Source organism: Ailuropoda melanoleuca, chromosome 3 (assembly GCF_002007445.2).
Source record: "Ailuropoda melanoleuca isolate Jingjing chromosome 3, ASM200744v2, whole genome shotgun sequence".
Lineage (NCBI taxonomy): Eukaryota > Metazoa > Chordata > Mammalia > Carnivora > Ursidae > Ailuropoda > Ailuropoda melanoleuca.
In genome coordinates this window covers 87215900-87235224 of record NC_048220.1, presented here as the reverse complement: position 1 = coordinate 87235224, position 19325 = coordinate 87215900, and the positions used below count along the sequence as shown (strand labels likewise).

Genomic DNA, 19325 nt, shown 5'->3' with positions numbered 1-19325 from the left:
CAAGACTTCAGAATAGCTTTGGTTAAAGATCTAGTAAGAGTTTGCCCCCAAAAAAAGATGCAATTGAGAAGCAGATTGTTATCTTTTTGATATATAGTATTGTAAGATAATAACTGGAATTATAACAGATAACATCATACCAGGACATACTACAATTTTAGGAACTTTGTATGATTTCTGGAACAGTTATAGTAATAAGAATATATACTTTTTTTAAAAAAAAGATTTTATTTGTTTGACAGAACACAAGCAGGAGGAGTGGCAGGCAGAGGGAGAGGGAGAAGCAGCCCCCCGCCCCCCCGCAGAGCAGGGAGCCTGATGCAGGGCTCGATCCCAGGACCCTTGGATCATTACCTGAGCCAAAGGCAGACAATTAACCAACTGAGCCACCCAGGCACCCCTATATTAATAACATATAACCAGGGGTGTCTGGGTGGCTGGGTCTGTTAAGCGTCTGCCTTTGGCTCAGGTCATGATCCTGGAGTGCTGAGATCGAGCCCCACAGTGGGCTCCCTGCTCCACAAGGAGTCTGTATCTCCCTCTGCCCCTCTCCCTGTTCATGCTCTCTCTCTCATTCTCTCAAATAAGTAAAATCTTTTTTTAAAAAATAACATATAACCATATGAATGTAATCTAAGAAGATTGAGCATTACTTTTTATTCGACAGTATTTCCCATGAAGTTTAACATAAGCCTAAATAATATTTCTCTTTTACACAGAGAGAGAACACAACTTTTGAGATTTTTCAGGGTTCTTCAGGAAAATCCCCAGTTAGTTCAAGGTCAAGAAGACTTTATTCAGAATATGATTTGCCAAAGTTTGTTAAGAATGTCAGAAGATCTGGGGCATCAGGGTGGCTCAGTCAGTTAAGCATCCAACTCTTAGTTTACTCAGGTCTTGATCTCCCGGTTGTGAGATTAAGCCCTACATCAGGCTCCACACTGAGCATGGAGCCTGCTTGAGATTCTCTCCTCGCTCTCTGCCCTTCCCCCTCTCTAAAAAAATAATAATAAATAAAATTTTTTTAAAAAGTCAAAAGATTTAAAACATTTGCTCATATAGGATAACAGTTCACTGTGAAACAATACTTAGTTATCCATTCAACCAAAGTGACAAAAGATTTCAAGGGCAAATATAGAAAGTCATATATTTGTTTAAAAAAAAAAAAAAGCTCTTTTAATAGAGAAGACTCAGGTTTTTTTAAGTAATCAAAAGCATGATAAAGACAACATGAACCACAGAAAATTATTTTGATAAAACATAGAATCTTTGTTTTCTAGGCAGATTACTTCAAAGAAAAACCTTTCATAATCTTATCAAGAGCAGATAAATAGTCCAAGAAAACTTTGTCCTTTCAGCAGATGAAAGGAAATTAAATTATAGTTTTATATAAATACATTATATATTAAAGCTTATTTTTAAAAACCCTTAGGCGTGCCTTTGTGGCTCAGTAGGTTAAGCATCCAACTCTTGATTTTGGCTCAGGTCATGATATCAGGGTTGTGGGATCGAGCCCTGCATCAGGCTCCATGCACAGTGGGGAGTCTGCTTGGGATTCTCTCTCCCTCTGCCCCTCCCCCCACTTACATGCACACTTGCTCATTTTCTCTAAAATAAATAAATCTTTTTTAAAAATCAAAAATAAAAACCCTTATGGTAAATCTATTCAATTTTACCCAGCTTTGACCTCACAACATAAAATATCTTTTCTACATACCTTCTGCAACTTTCTATTTCCATTTAGGCTCTATCCCACTCTTTTTACTTTCCTATTCTGGAACAGCCAGTCATTTTATCTTAGACAACAGTACTCTCTTTTTTCATTATGAAAACACATCCTATATTCTTTGCATACTATGCATGTAAATACACCTGATTTTCTTCCCACATTTTGTATACAGAATTGCTTCCTTTTACTTTTACTGTTTCTAGGAGGTTTATTTTTACATACTGACTATAAATTTTAACTATTAGTGATCTTTACCTTCCAGTGAAAACTAAGGCACAGGCAATTGTGATCTGTGCTTCATATATTAGCATCCCATAGTAGATTAGCAAACTTATAAATACCTAGTTATAAAAATGTAGTTTTTACAGACATGTTTTTTTGTAGTATAATTTTTCAATGTGGCAATATTAATAGACTCGCATATCTTTAGTCTCTGTAAAAATTAAAAAGCCAAAAGTAGGGGCACCTGGGTGGCTTAGTCGGTTAAGTGTCTGACTCTTGATTTCAGCTCAGGTCTCTATCTGAGGGTTGTGACTGCGTTGGGCTCCACAGTGGACATGGAGCCTACTTGAAATGAAGTGAAGTTTCAGGCCAAAAGTAGATAAACATGTTTAGCTATCAGTATCTCAGTATATTATCTTATTTGAGAATGACCTATATATTCAATGAATATTAATTATATAGTTAATGTAAACTTTTATTTAAGTGTATTTAAATTACTTGTTTTTAACAATTATGCTTAGATTAGACATGAAACTGCTAACCATCATTTTTTCTTCTTGACAAATTTTGCAACATAAATATAGCATGCGCTTATTTGACTGGTAAACCCAGATAGAAAAATTGCATGTTTGCATTATATTTACACTGATAATTCTGAATACATGCCTGTATTTATTAAACCAACAAACTTAAACTACTTTCTGTTTATCAAAGATTATCCCACATCATGTGCACTTGGAAAACATTTGGTTTAGGTTATGTATTTCTGAGTTTTAGGAATAGTTAATTTATACAAGTGTTTCTTTCACTTTTAGCCAGTTAAATAGGACTCTTTTAAAAATATCACATATACACACAAAGATATACATAAGCGTACAGACACGCACAGAGATCTTATATTTTCACCTTAAAATTTTTGCTATATCTCGGGTACAGTAATACAGAACTCAAAAGTTTAGGTGGATCCAGAAATGTATTTGGCAGAGAGACTAAGTTAAGATTGCCTGGTTAGATGGCTAAAGTGTTTTTTTACTAAAATTTGCTTGCTGTAAGGATTCTTCTGCAGAAGCTATTTTTGGAGTCATTTTGCCTTTTATAAGCTTCTACATACCAGTCAAAGAATGCATTCCATTATCTCTGAGAGTTTTGATCCTCCCTTTTCAAGGGTGTTGTTTAAGGTGTATTTATCTTAAGTTAAAGTTTCCTCCAAAGGGGCCACTACAATTCCAAATTATCTGAAAGTTCACTCATTTTCCACAAGTACACAAGATCCAGGGCGCCTAGGTGGCTCAGCTGGTTAAGCGTCTGCCTTTGGCTCACATCATGATCCCAAAGTCTTGGGATCAAGCCTTGTGGAGGGTTCCCTGCTCAGCGGGGAGTCTGCTTCTCCCTCTCCCTCTGCCCCTCCTCCCAGTTTGTGCTCTCTCAAGTGCACACTCCCTGTCTCGTGCTTTCCCTCTCTCTCTCTCTCAAATAAATAAATACAATCTTAAAAAAAAAATACACAAGATCCTCGTCCATAGTGACTATACATGTAAAAGGGAGGAGTCTTTTTGGGACACACAGAGAGAGTTTTAGACCAGGTAGAACCCATCTTTGCCTTTAGAATCCCTAACACAAATCATCTATGAGGGCCCCAGTAATCCTACCATGGTGTAAAATCAAGAATCATGGGTTTTTTCTCCCTTTACATACAGAAGGGTAACTTACCAAATAGCTTCAACAAACAAAAACAGAAAGCAAATGTAAACAGTGAAGCTGGAGAGCCCAGAGCACAGATAGTGGACAGTTCAGATCAAGAGAGATGTACCCTCAAACTCCAGGGTCAGTGAGAAATCATTGAGCCCAATATGGTCTGTGGGGACAGCACCTGGTTGCTCACCAGACTTGGAGTGATTGAGTAGGTTCTTTGGATTCCGCCTCTGACACCACAGATTGCCAAAAAGTTCAGGAAAAAACCAGACCTAAAACCAAGGAATCTCTGAAGTACTATTCGTGGAAGTATATTGTGCTTATACTAAAAAGACAGTTTGCAAGCCAGGGGCTCTCCAATCAAAGCATGGAAGGAGGCTCAGAGATATATTATTATAAAGCAGCTTATTTAGTGTACAGGTAGTAACTGGTTTCTTTCTTTTTTTTTTTTTTAAAGATTTTATTTATTTATTTATTTATTTGACAGAGAGAGAGAGAGAGAGAGAGACGGCCAGCGAGAGAGGGAACACAAGCAGGATGAGTACTGGTTTCACTCTTAGAATTTTTTCTTAAAGGGAATTGGTTAGTGGTTATCTCATATCAGTTTTGGGATCAATTTAAGTTTCATTTATCATTTTCAAAAGCATAAGCAAGACGTGTCCCTTGTCAAGTTAGCCTCACTTGCCTTGCAAAATAAGTTAAGCTTTGCCTGTATGACTAAACTAGTTTTGTCTGTCCAGGGAATTTTCAAGTCTAGTCTTTATGTTTGACTTTAACAATAGTTAGGAAAAAATTATTTCTTATGATGAGGACTTTTAAGAGCTACTGCCTTCACAACTTTCAAATATTCAATACAGTATGATAAACTGTAGTCTTTGTGCTCTACGTTATATCCCCGTGACTTATTTACTTTACAATGGGAATTTTGTATTTTTGACCACCTTCATCCATTTCACCTACTCCCCATCCCTACCACTGGAAACCACCAGTCTGTTCTCTGTATCTATGAGCTTCGGGTTTTGTTTTGTTTTCCTTTTGTATTGTTTAAATTCCACATATAAGTGAGATCATACAGCATTGGTCTTTCTTTGACTTATTTCACTTAGCATGATGTCCTTAAGGTCTATCTCCTTGAAATAGCAAGATTTTATTTTATTTTTTATGAATGAATCATGTATTTCATCATGTGTATACACATACACACACTCACATATCACATATTCTTTATCCATTTGTTCATCCATTGATAGATCCATAGATTGTGTCCATATCTCGATTATTGTAAATAATGCTGCAATGAACATGGTGGGGTGTATCTTTTTAAGTTAGTGTTTTCATTTCCTTTGGATAAATACCCATAAGTGGAATTGCTGAATTATATGGTAGTATATTTTTAATTTTTAAAGGAACCTCCATACATTTTCCACAGTGGCTGCACCAATTTAGTCCCACCAATAGTACACGAGGGTTCCTTGTTCTCCACATCCTCACCAACGCTTGCTGTTTCTTGTCTTTTGATAATAGCCATTCTAACAGGTGTGAGGTGATATCTCATTGTAATTTTGATTTGCATTTCCCTGATAATTAGTGATACTCATCATATTTTCATATACCTGTTGGCCATCTCTGTGTCTGGAAAAAAGTTTCTTCAGGTCCCCTGCCCATTTTTTAATCAGATTGGTTTTTGCCATCGAGTTGTATGAGTTTGTTCTTTTTTTTTAATGTATTTTGGATTTTTAACTCCTTATCGTATATATGATTTGCAATTTTTTCCCCATTCAATAGGTTGCCTTTCATTTTGTTGATAATTTCCTTTTCTGTACAGAAGGTTTGTAGTTTGATGTAATTCCACAGGTTCATTTTTGCTTTTGTTGCCTTCACTTTTGGTGTCAGGTCCAAAAAAATCATCACCAAGACCAGTGTCAAGGAGTTGACTTGCTATATTTTCCTCTAAAAGTTTAAAGGTTTCAGGTCTTACATTCAAGCCTCTTATCCATTTTGAGTTAATTTTGTATATAATGTAAGATAGTAATCTAGTTTCATTCTTTTCCTTGTGACTGTTCAGTTTTTCCAGCACCATTTACTGCAGAGACTGTCCTTTCCCTTTATTATTCTTGGGTCCTTTGTCATAACCTAATTGACCATATATGTGTGGGTCTCTATTCTGTTCCATTGGTCTATGTGTCTGTTTTTATGCCAACACCATACTGTTTTGATTGTTTTAGCCTTATAATATAGTTAGAAATCAGGAACTGTGATGCCTCCAGCTTTGTTCTTTTTTCTCAAAATTGCTGTTGCTGTTCAAAGTCTTTTGTGGTTGCATACAAACTTTAAGGTTGTTATATTCCTGTAAAAAGTGGTATTGGAATTTTGATAGCAATTATATTAAATCTGTAAATTGCTTTGGGTAGTATGGACATTTTAACGATATTCTTCCAATCCATGGGCATGGAATATTTTCCATTTATTTGTGTCATCTTCATTTTCTTTCATCAGTGTCTTGCAGATTTCAGTGTATGGGTCTTTTACCTCCTTGGTTCAATTTATTCCTAGGTATTTTATTCTTTTTCGTACAATTGTAAATGGAATTATGTTCTTAATTTCTCTTTCAGAAAGTTTGTTACTAGTGTGTAGAAACTTTTTGCATATTAATTTTGTATCTTGTAACTTTAATGCATTTATTCTTTTTTTAAGATTTATTTATTTATTTTTGAGAGAGAGCAGGAGGAGAGGGAGAGAATCTCAAGCAGACTCCCTGCTGAGTGCAAAGCCTGACACTAGGCTCAATCTCACAATCCCAAGATCCTGACCTGAGCCAAAATACAGAGTCAGAGGCTTAACCAAATGAGCCACCCAGGCGCCCCTTGAATTTATTAGTTCTAACAAGAGGGTTTTTTTGGTGGCATCTTTAGGGCTTTCTACATATAATATCATGTCATCTGCAAATAGTGATCATTTTATTCTTCCTTACCAATTTGGATGCTTTTTATTATATTTTTCTTGCCTGATTGCTCTAAGAGTTACAGTACTGTGTTGAAAAAAACTGGCAAGAATGGGCATCCTTGTCTTCTTCCCGATCTTAAAGGTATTGTTAAGTGTGATATTAGCTGTGGGCTTCTCATATTATGACCTTTGTGAATTTTTCTGCATCTATTCAGATGACCATATGATTTTTATCCTTCATTTTGTTAATACTGTGTATCATGATTGATTTGCGGGTATTGCACCATCTTTGCATCCCTTGAATATATCCCAGTTGATGCTGGCATATGATCCTTTTCATGTATTGTTGAGTTTGGTTTGCTAATGTTTAGTTGAAGATTTTTGCATCTATGTTCATTAGTGATACTGGCCTGTAGTTTTCTTTTATTGTGGAATCTTCATCTGGTTTTGATATTAGGGTAATATTTGGCCTTACAGCATGAGTTTGGAATTTCCCTCCTCTTCTGTTTTTCAGAAGAGTTTGGGATTGATTGGTATTAATTCTTAGGATGGTTAGAATTCACCAGTGAAGCCGTCTGGTCCTGGACTTTCATTTGTTAGGAGGTTTTTTATACTGATTCAGTCTCCTTACTCTAATTGATATATTCAGACTTCCTGTTTCTTCATGATTCAGTCTTCTAAGGTTGTGCGTTGCTGGGAATTTTTCCTTTTAGGTTGTCCAGTTTGATGGTGTTTGTGTTTCTGTGGTATCAGTAATGTCTCCTTTTTCATTTTTTATTTTATTTGGACACTTTTCTTTTTTTCTTGATGAGTCTAAGCCTGGTTGGTTTGCCATTTTTACCTTTTCAAGCTTAGTTTGATTGATCTTTTCTGTTGGCTTTTTAGTTTCTCTTTCATTTATTTTTTTCTCTGATGTTTGTTATATCCTACCCTCTACTAACTTTGGGCTCTTCTTTTTCTAGTTCCTTGAGATGTCAAGTTAGGTCACTTATTTGAGATCTTGTTTCTTGATAGAGGCCTTTATTAGTATGAACTACCCTCTTAGAACTACTTTTATTTCATCCCATAAATTTGGGGATGTTGTATTTTCATTAGTCTCAAGGTATTTTTTTTTTAATTTCTCTTTTGATTTTTTTCTTTGACTCATTGATTGTTCAGTAGCATGTGGTGTAATCTCCACAGAGTGGTGAATTTTGCAGTTTTCTTCTTGTAATTGATTTCTAGTTCCATGTCATTGCAGTTGGAAAAGATGCTTGATATGACTTCAGTCTCCTTAATTTATTGACTTGTTTTGTGGACTAAGCTATGATCTATCCTGAAGAACGTTCTATGTGTGCTTGAAAAGAATGCATTGTCTATTGCTTTTGGATGGAATATTGTGTGTATATCTATTTTTTTTAACGATTTTATTTATTTATTTATTTATTTATTTGACAGAGAGAGACAGCCAGCGAGATAGGGAACACAAACAGGGGGAGTGGGAGAGGAAGAAGCAGGCTCCTAGCGGAGAAGCCTAATGTGGGGCTCGATCCCATAATGCTGGGATCACGCCCTGAGCCGAAGGCAGACGCTTAACAACTGCGCCACCCAGGCGCCCCTGTGTGTATATCTATTAAATCTTTATTGTCTAACATGTTATTTAAGCCTGATGTTTCTTTATTGAGTTTCTGTCTGGATGATCTATCCATTGATGTAAATGGTACATTAATGTCCCCTACTATCATAATTTGCTATTTCTCCCTTTGGTATGTTTTTTGGTTTCATTTTGTTTCTTTTTTTTTTTTTTCCTATTCATTTATTTTAGAGAGAGTAGGGGAAGGGCAGAGGAAGAGAGGATCTTAAGCAGACTCCACACCCAGTGTGGAGCCTGATGCAGGCCTAGATCTCACAACCCTAAGATCATGACCTGAGCTGAAATCAAGAGTAAGACACTTAACCGACTGAGCCACCCAGATGCCCCTCCCTTTAGGTATGTTAATATTTCCTTTATATGTTTTAGTGCTCCTGTGTTGGGTGCATAAAGATTTACAAAAGTTACATCTTTTTTTGAATTGAGTCCTTTATCATTATGTCATGTCCTTGTCTCTTATTACAATCTTTGTTTTAAAGTGTTTTTTTTTAAAGATTTTATTTATTTGAAAGACACATTGTGAGCACAAGCGGGGGGGGGGCAGAGGGAGAAGCAGACTCCCCACTGAGTAGAGAAACCCCCCCAACACAGAGCTCAATCCCAGGACCCTGGAATCATGTCCTGAGCTGAAGGCAGACACTTAACTGACTGAGCCGCCCAGACACCCCTAAAGTGTATGTATGTGTATGTGTATATATATATATATATATATATACACACACACACACACACACACACACACACACATATATATATATATATATATATGTATGTATGTATGTATTTTTTTTTAAGTGTAGCTACCCCAATTTTATTTTGGTTTCCATTTGTGTAGAACATCCTTTTTTATCCCTTTTATTTTCAGTCTGTGCGTGTCCTTACATATGAAGTGAATGTCTTATAGGTACCATGTAGATGGGTTTTGTTGTTTTTATCCATTCAGCTACTCTCTGTCTTTTGATTGGAGAATTTAGTCCTTTTATACTTAAAGTAATTACTGATATGTATGTACCTATTGTCATTTTGTTCGTTGTTTCCTGGTTGTTTTGCAGTTTCTGTCTCTTCCTTCTTCTCTTGCTGTCTTCCTTTTGGCTTAATGACTTCATTTAGTGGTATGCTCAGGTTCCTTACTTACTGTCTTCTGTGTATCTACTACAGGTATTTGCTTTGTGGTTACCATGAGGTTTACATATAACAATCTATATTCATAACAGTCTGGTTTAAATTGATAACAACTTAAGTTTGAATGCATTTTAAAGTTGTGTGTTTTTACTCTCCCCAGCCTATGTTTTATTTTTTTGTTGTCACAATTTTACATTTATCTTGTATATCACTTGACTAATTATTGTAGTTATCTTATTTTTACTGCTTATTCTTTAACCATCATACTAGTTTTACAAGTATTTAATCTACTACCTTTACTATATATTTACCTCTCAGGTGAGATCTATTCTTTCATGTTTTCTTGTTACTAATTGGCACCCTTTCTTGTCAATCTAAAAAGTACATTTAGCATTTCTTCTAAGGTTAGGTTAATGATGATGAATTCCTTTAGCCTTGCTCATCTAAAAAACTAGCTCTCCTTCAATTCTAAATAACTAATAAGTAGAGTATTCTTGGTTGGAAGGTTTTTTTCCCTACACTGTAAATATATCATGCCACTCGCTACATGAATATATCATGCCACTCCCTCTGGCCTCCATCATTTCTGCAGAAAATCGACTGGTAGTCTGATAGGGGTTCCTTTGTGCCTAACAAGTTTTTCTCTTGCTGCTTTTGAGATTCCTCTCATTGTCTTAAACTTTTGACATATTAATTATAATGTGTCTTGGTGTGGGTCATTTTGAGTTTATCTTCTTTGGAACTCTCTGGGCTTCCTGGATCTGGATGTCCATTTCTTTCCCCAGATTAGGGAAGTTTATTTCTTCAAGAAAAATTTCTGCCCCTTTCTCTCTCCTCTTTCTGGGACCTCTATAATGCAAATGTTAGTCCATTTGATGTTGTCCTATAAATCCCTTAAGCTATCTTCACTCTTTAAATTTCTTTTTTTGCTTTTTGCTGCTCTGACTGGGGAGTTCCACTCCTCTGTGTTTGAGTTCACTGATCTTTTTTCTGCTTCATCTAGTCTGCTGTTGAGCCCCTGTAGTGTATTTTTCAGTTGAATTATTGTATTCTTCAGTTCTGTGACTTCTTATTTGGTACTTTCTTGTATTTTCTATCCATTTGTTAAAGTTCTCACTATGTTTATCCATTCTTCTCCCGAGTTGGGTGAGCATCATTCTTCTCTCAAATTGGGCGAGCATCTTTATAACCATTACTTTGAACTCTTTATCAGGTAAATTACTTACACATTTCATTAAGGTTTTTTTCTGTTTTATCTATATTCTTTTGTTTAGAACATATTCCTCTGTTTCCTGATTTTGCTTGACTCTGTGTTTGTTTTTGTGTGTTAAGCAAAGCAGCCACCTCTTCCAGTCTTAAAGGAGTGGCCTTGTTTAAGAGATGAATGTTATTGTTTAGCCTTGTCTAGCTCTTGGTAGTCTCTTGAACCTTTATGATTTTCCAAGCAGCCTATCTTATTTTTTAATATAAAGCTCCCATTGTTGGGGGTTTGCCAAGTTCTGTCTGCCCTAAAGTAGGGGATCTTAGCACCTAGATTCAGGCTGATTGGAAACCAGACCTTCAGGTAGCAACTTTTGAGTATGCAAATACATATAATATGGGACCACAAGATGAACCCTGCTGGCCACCAGACCAGGTGATCTGGATGTGTTCCATAGATGACATTACTCCAGACAAGTGTATATTCTCCTTTCTGGAAGATACTGGAGAGCTGGAGCAAGGCAGAGGGAGAGTACTACAAAGTGGTGTCCCCCAGTCTACATTCCCTGAGAGCACCTCCATAGGCCTCTAGATGTGCCTCAGGCCCAAGCTCCAGGACAAACATATGCACCTCTTTCACAGAAAGACTAGGGGTGTGTTCAGTCTCCTGTCTGTGCAGTAGTGTTCAAGAATCAGCTGGAGTCTTATTCCCTGCCCTTATGGAGCCTGCAATCTCTCCGTTCCTTCCTAAAGCCTCCAACCTTTGTTGGCCATTATTCCCTTCATCGTCATCATTATCTCTGTCCTCAGCAGGTCTGTTGAGTTGGTACAGTCATTATTTCAGCTGTCCTTCCCCTAAGTAAACTTCTTACTGCCCTTGGGCTGGGAAGGGTCAGTCTGAGCCCAGGCATGCAGGTCTGGCCCTGTCCTCTCCAACCTCATGGCTTATAACCCATTTATATCCCAGTCCCTGAATGCATTTTGACACATAGTAGTTTGTCCTCCTAGACTCAGCGTCGCCGCCTCTGGGAGCTCTTCCCTGATTCTCTGAGGCTGCATCACCCTGAACAGACACTCCTTCTCTGGGTCTGTTTCCTCAGGAGGACAAGTATTTTGAAGGCAATGTCAATGTCTTATTCATTTCAGCATTTCTAGCACTTGGTACATAAGATGTATCAGTTCATATGGAATTATCTCATTTCTCAAGTTCCATGTATCCCCTGATGCATTATCTTCTTCACCAATCTCATGAAACCTTTTTCCTGGGAACCCCAGTCACTTGTGGCCCTTAATGGGGGGTGTGCCAGCTACTAGTTTGCTTGCACCCCCACCTCCCAGCATACCGAGTTCACAGACCTATGGGACACCCTGACAGTGGACCGCCACCTGCTGGTCAGTAGGTTTCTAGGACAGACGAGGGTCAGGGCTACAGAGAGAGTAGGGGTTCTTAATTTCAAGGCATTCCATAATGTAAAACCCTTCTCAGAATAATATTTTTAGATGCACAATATAAAGCACATAGATTACAAGTGAAAGCAATCATAATGAAAAATAGGTATCAAAATATTAGAAAACATATTGCTTATAGATGTGATATGTATGTATATGTAATGTGATACCTCTCAGTCTTAAATAACAGGATCTAGTGATCTAATAACTACTGTTATTTCAAAGTGATGAACAAAATTTTGAGATGTCTGCACAGCTCTCTTGTGAGATGAAATCTATGATTTCTATTGCTGACAGTCACAGGGACTGCTTATACTCCTAGACTTGGCTACCTACATCCATACAGACAGGAAGTACTGAATTTCAGTTAGAGGTTAGTCAAACTAAAAACCAAATGTTTTCTTTTTTTTTTAAAGGTTTTATTTTTATTTAACAGAACATAAGCACAAGCAGGGGGAGGGGCAGAGGGAGAGAAAGAAGCAGGCTCCCTGCTGAGCAAGGAGCCTGATGCAGGGCTCGATCTCAGGACCCTGGGATCATGACCTGAGTCAAAGGCAGACACTTAACTGACTGAGCCATCCAGGCACCCCACCAAATCTTTTCCCATCCAGGTCAAAGACACCTTGAATTCTTGTTGGTGATAGGGGAGGGTGTGGACCCCAGGTAAGGAACCCCTGAATGGGTTTCAGAGGCATGGCAGAAAAATGCTTTTAAATACAGCGGCTAGTAAAGTGTGTGATTCTAACTGAGTGTAATGGGCAGCTGAGAGTGGAAGAGGAGGTGTGGTGTAGACAGTGTCTCTAGAAAGTCTTAAGTTTGAATTTCGTAGTCATCATTTACCAGTGCTGTGAAGTTTGGCCCAAACTTCCCCTTGCCCCATGTCCATTTCCTCATCTATAAAATAGGAATGACAAGGTTTTCCTCACAGTTGTTAAAAGGACGTAATAAGTTAATGTGAAAACTGCTGGGGGTCAAATGTTTGATGTTAAATAAGAATGTTGATGTTATTAAATGTCTGCAGAACACACGCATGCACGCACACACACGCAAACACACACGCACACGCATAACTTCTTACAAAACAGAAACCCACCCCAAAGTCTGACTGGCTGTGTGACTCACAGAAGATAGTAAACCCTTTCTCGCCTGACAAATGTAGATAAGTCTGCCCTGCTGTTTCCACCCTGATCAAAGAGAACAACCACAAACGCAAATAGTCTCTCACCTTGTTATTTTATTAGAAGCATATTTACATTCTTGCAGTTAAATTTTGCAGAGAACATTTTACAAAAGTTTTGTATAAAGTTTTGAAATGACATAAAAATAACTTCTATCCTTTATAAAGGGAAAATATAAGTTAGTTATATTTACTCTGCCAAAAATGGACTGAAAACGAGAAACAGTTCCATCTGTCCCTTACAGAGGAAACATCAGCAGAGGGCATGAGGAATACTGTGTGGGCCTTCTTACTGATGGGCATGCACACTGGTTCTATCCTGAGGCTGGAGGACCCAACCAGCCCCCATCCAGAAAGGACAGAGGACCTATCAGGCCTCGGGCAGCACTGAACAGGGAAGCAGCAACTCCTTGAACAAGATTCAAGGAGTCATGTGAATGACAAGCCAAATAGAGGAATGATCAGAGACTTTCATCTGAACCATGAAACTGGCATTTCACCTACATACTCACTCTCACACCCCAGGCTGCAAAAGGCAACATTGTAAACAAAGCCAGAATCAGCCCTGCGGGACCATTTGCCAGTGCTGGCCTTGTCTGGTGGAACTCGGTCAATGTTCTGTAACTACACTGCTGCTAGTTCACATTTTCCCAGCACCTGTGCACCAAAAGGAATAAAAGAGGGCAATGGTTTCCCTTGTCTCATATGTGTGAGACCAGAAAACTGTCCCATCTGGGTCAAATACTGAAGCAGGCAAGCTGAGATGTTCACTAACTTAAGAGGACCCCTGCCTTCCCACAACCCCCAGAGCATCTTCACTGCATACAGGAGCCTTGGGAACCCTGAGTCCCTTCTTGTTGAATGGCTACCCTCCCTCCCCAAGATCCAGTTCTAACCAGCACCAACAAAACTTCAAGAGAACTGCTTTAAGACCAAGCATCAAACCTTAAACGTTTAGAGTGAAGGAAAAAGTCCTCCCTGGAATGCTTGCCACTCCATCAACAGCAAAACGGTACCCAGACTTAATATATCATCCATGATTCCTCAAAATCGCCTTCAGTTTCGTTTATTTAAAGCAGGTACCTTCCTGTAGAAGCCATTTATTTATATTTGTTTCAAGTTAGAAATCAAAGTGAACAAAGTTTTCTTTGTAGATAAACTGAATGCCTGTTTGAGCATGACTTTTACTGGGTTATCTACGTCCTGCAGTCTGTGGGAATCAGAATCTGTAGGAGGCCAGCCGAGTAACCCAAAGGCCCAGGATTCCATCTGAGATACAGAACCTTTGCATCCACTGTGTTGATGGGTGCAGGAAGCACTGCATTTCTCCTTGATGCTTTTTCTTCCTCAGCAGAAATCCCAGTGACCACAAGCCTGTGTCTCAAGTGTAAGGCCAGACTCCTGCTAGGAGAGGCAGAGGGAAACAGCCTTCCCATATCACCTGCAGATATGATGGGCAGGTGTGAGACAGCAAGAGCCTAGGCACAGTCTTGTGTGGTGAGGAATTTATCCCTGAACACAGGAGCCTGTGTGGGGGCCAAAGGGAATCACAGACTGGCAGTTCAGCCTGTACCATGTATGCCAGCACGCAGCACACTTCACACCAATGGTTTCACCTACACATGCTCAGTGGCACAGGCTCAGGCAGTGAATACGTTTCAGCCTACCTGGCACAAGAGGCCTAGGGCAGAGGCAAGCCTGGGTAATGCCAGGGGGCCAAGCCCTATGTATGTGTATGTATATGTGTGCCGGTGGGGCGGGGGGCACAAGATGGCACGAAACACCCAAGACCAGCAGAATGAGCAGTTCAGGCTCTCCTTTACCCTGCTGTTGTAGATATGGTCTTGTCTCAAGAGAAAAGCAAATCGGGGGCTACTGGGAGGATGAGGGCACCCTGTGAGCAGCTAGCTGCAGGGTGGGCTTCACTAGGAACCAAAATGGCTGCTAAGAGCCATGGTTCTTGTCTGATACTACAAGGAATGTCTGAAAAGCCAGCAAGAATCACAATATGGACAAACTCATTGTAACCAGCGGCAGCACTTTCTGCCCACAGACAGCAAAACCGGTGTTTTGGCAAACAGTAGGGCCCCAAGGCTACAGAACACCATTTCTCCTGGACCCTGACCGCACTAGTAGCCCAGATCACTGACAACCTGAAGAGATTTGGGGCTCAAAAAGGACATACATTAGGATCAGGCAACACATAATAAAACCTCGCCCTCCATAAGAGAGCGAGAATTAAGGAACACTGGGATGGGTCTGTTGGGCACAGCTGGCGTAGCACAAGGCAAGGGGCTGGATTCAAGTTGGCATGGAAGCAAGAGGGAAGGGGGTCCTGAGTTACTTGTTCACAGAGAGCGGGTGGACAAGGCCCACCAGCCTGCCAGCCACAGCCCCAGCTGGCTGTTAAGAAGTATCCACAGAGCTGTAGGGGAAGAACTTGGTGGCCTTATTTGGGGTGGTAGGGTTCAGGCATTCTGTCTCCTCATTCATTTTGAAGAACATCTCCTGCTCTCGCTTCTTCTGGTTCAGATCTTCTTCCAGAGCCTAGGACAGAGAGAAGGCAGAAAGAGCTCTGTCAGATCCCATAGGACACAGGTCCCCCAAACACAGGATCCCCACCAAAGTGGCCTTCTCTGGAAATTCCACCACCCCCCAGGCCTTTAGTGCATGGTAACTCAGTCTTCCCTCTTTCTTTTCCCAGAGCCAGTCACCCAGAAGATAGGTACCACCTCTTGCTTCTTTCTGCCACAGCCATACAGGAGTTTGCTGTGGGCCAAGGGCTATAGCTTGGTAAAATGCTATCTCAGTGTGGGGGGAGGGGGGCAGATGCCAATCTCCTGGCAGGAAAATAGCCAAATAAATGGAGAAAGACCCAAGGTAGAAAATGAACAGATTTAACAGCGGGTGGTGGAGAGGTGGGGGGTGGGGGTTGGTGGGGGCAGAAATGCCCCAAGTACACAGTGTTCCTAATGAGAGCACTGTCCCACAGAGATCATCCGGGGCGTTGTTTTTAAAATGCATGTGTCTTCACCCCCTGACATTCTGATTCTGAAAGTTTGTGGTAGGACCTACCACTACAGGAGCTTCCCTGGGGCACATGCAAGTTTATCTAGATAAATTGGATCCTACCAGAAAAATGTCTTGAGGGGTCTCCAATAATAGGCATTCAATTAAAACAGGAAGCAAAGTGTAGTGGAAAGAACATGAGCTTTAAAGTCATACAGAATTCAGCTTTCTTATTACCAGCAGTGTGGTCTTCACATATCACCTTTCCTCTTATGTAAAATGGCAATATCACTACCTATTTAGCAGGGCTGTTATGAGGATTAAACTAAAAACTAATGGGTCATAATCACTGAGTACTTCCTACATGTCAGGTGCTATGCTAAATACATCACATCTTATTCAGTCTTCACCCTATGGGACAGGTAGTATTACTTCACCTTACAGATGGAGAAACTGAAGCTCAGAGAGCTTACATCACTTGCCCAAGGTTACTCAGCTAGCCAGGGGCATAGTCAAGATGGGAACCTACCTCTAACTTCAGAGTTAGGCTCTGGAACACTTTGGTCCACCACCTGCAAAGCCAGGCACACCCGGGCTGCTCAGTAAATGTGGCTTCATTATTAGCATCTGACCCATCAGCCCGATTTCCTTATTTTCACTATAGAAGTAAATATGTTAATAGGATTTGACCAGCCTTCTATTATGTGTCTTTTTTTTTTTTTTTAAGAGTTATTTATTTGAGAGAGAGACAGAGACAAGCAGACTGTCTGCTGAGCAGGGAGCCCAACTCAGGGCTCGATCCCAGGACCCCAAGACCAGAGCTGAAATCAAGAGTCGGACACTTAACCAACCAAGCCACCCAGGTGCCCCTATCATGTGTCTCTTTTTAAGACTATTCTTGGGATGCCCTGAAATAGTCTCAACAAATAATTACCAGCTCCCCCCTTATGCTCTTATTCCTTTAGTAGTACTAAATTCTAGTGAGTTCTCTATACTTCTAGGGAAAGATGGGGAAGGGACACTGGATCACAATACCAATCTTTCCAATCTGTTATAGGATGTCCGTGTTAAGGCAGGCAAGGTATTTGAAGTCATGCCTCATCTTGGACTTAACTGATTTGAAATTTCTGGTAATTCACACAGATTCTTGGCTTAAGTTCTCCTTTGCTGGATGTATTAATATTAAAGTGTTTGTGATAAGCAAACATTATATATAAGCAGATTAAAGTAGTACTGTTTAAGCTTTGGTAAAGAAGTTACAAGATCCAGTGGCTGTGGGAGGCAGCCAAGTGAGCTGAATGAGTGAAGAGAGCTGGGTGTGAGGCAGTGAGGAGTGGTGGGGGACTGTGGTGAGGTGTGGAGCACGTGCTATGTCTGAAGAGGGTGGGTTCTTCTTAGCTTCAGCTGATGTCTGTCATGTGGTATGACAAACCCAGTGTTGCTGAAGCTCCTGGGTTTTCAGAAGAAACTGGAAACTCAGATTTTTATGTAAAATTTCCTTACCAGACATTCCTTACAGATATTGTGGGTTTGGTACCAGACTACCACAATACAGCAAATACCACAATAAAGCAGGTTGAATGAATTTTTCTATTTCCTAGTGCATATAAAAATCATGTTTACCAAAACAAGTTATGTTTATAGCATACTATAGTCTTAAGTGTGCAACAGCATGGTCTAAAAAAACAATGTACGTACCGTAATCAAAATGTACTCTATTGCTAAAAAATTCTAACCATCATCTGAGTTTTTAGGAATTCATAATGTTTTTTCTAGTGAAGGGTCTTGCCTCAGTGCTGACGGCTGCTGACTGAACAAGGCGGTTGCCGAAGGTTGGAGTGGCTGTGGCAATTTTTCTTTTTATTATTGAAATATAATTGACATACAGTGTTTATATTATTTTCAGGTGTACAACAGTGATTCAACAATTCTGCACATTATGCTATGCTCACCATGTAAGTTATTCGTAATTTTTATTATTGAAATATAGTTCACATACAAGGCAGTTTCTTAAAATAAGACAACACTGAAGTTTGCCACATCGATTGACTCTGCAGCATGTTATGCCATTTGACAGCATTTTACCCACAATAGAAGTTCTTTCAAAATTGAAGTCAGTCCTCTCAAACCCTAGCTCTGCCTTATCAACTAACCATGAGATATTTTTTTTTAATTATGTTAGTCACCATACAGTAGTGCATCATTAGTTTTTGATGTAGTGTTCCATGATTCATTGTTTGTGTATAACACCCAGTGCTCCATGCAGTACGTGCCCTCCTTAATACCCATCACCGGGCTAGCCCATCACCCCACCCCCCTCCTCTCTAAAACCCTCAGTTTGTTTCCCGGAGTCCATAGTCTCTCGTGGTTCATTTCCCGCTCTGTTTACCCTCCCCTCATTTTTCCCTTCCTTCTCCTAATGATCTCCCTGCTATTCCTTATGTTCCACAAATGAGTGAAACCATATGATAACTGTCTTTCTCTGCTTGACTTATTTCACTTAAGCATAATCTCCTCCAGTCCCGTTTATGTTGATGCAAATGTTGGGTAATAGTTCTTTCTGATGGCTGAGTAATATTCCATTGTATATATGGACCACATCTTCTTTATCCATTCGTCTGTTGAAGGGCATCTCAGCTCCTTCCACAGTTTGGCTATTGTGGACAATGCTGCTATGAGCATTGGGGTGCATGTGGCCCTTCTTTTCACTACGTGTGTATCTTTGGGGTAAACACCCAGTAGTGCAATGGCTGGGTCATAGGGTAGCTCTACTTTTTGAGGGCCCTCCACACTGTTCTCCATAGTGGCTGTACCAACTTGCATTCCTGCCATCAGTGTAAGAGGGTTCCCCTTTCTCCACATCCTCTCCGACATTTGTTGTTTCTTGCCTTGTCAATTTTTGCCATTCTTAACTGCTATAAGGTGGTATCTCAGTGTGGTTTTGATTTGAATTTCCCTGATGGCTAATGATTTTGAACATTTTTTCATGTATCTGTTAACCATTCATATATCTTCATTGGAAAAGTGTCTGTTTGTGTCTTCTCCCCATTTTTTTATTTGATTGTTTCTTGGGTATTGAGTTTGAGAAGTTCTTTATAGATCTTGGATACCAGCCTTTTATCTTTAGTGTCATTTGCAAATATCTTCTCCCA

General features: G+C 39.6%; 1 protein-coding gene across 2 annotated transcripts in view; it reads right to left on the bottom strand.

Annotated features, from left to right (window-relative positions):
• Window positions 1-13201: 13201 nt before the first annotated feature.
• STK10 (serine/threonine kinase 10) overlaps window positions 13202-19325 on the bottom strand; it is a 124170-nt gene continuing 118046 nt past the window's right edge. Inside the window, exons 19-20 of one of the 2 annotated variants that reach the window (XM_034656737.1) lie at window positions 16703-16745; window positions 13202-15711 (exon numbers count right to left, since the gene is read on the bottom strand). In XM_034656737.1, coding sequence (XP_034512628.1) covers window positions 15650-15711; window positions 16703-16745 — 105 coding nt within the window. In that variant the 3' untranslated portion in view covers window positions 13202-15649. The remainder of the gene's footprint in view (window positions 15712-16702; window positions 16746-19325) is intronic. The other variant, XM_034656736.1, reaches the window with a different exon arrangement.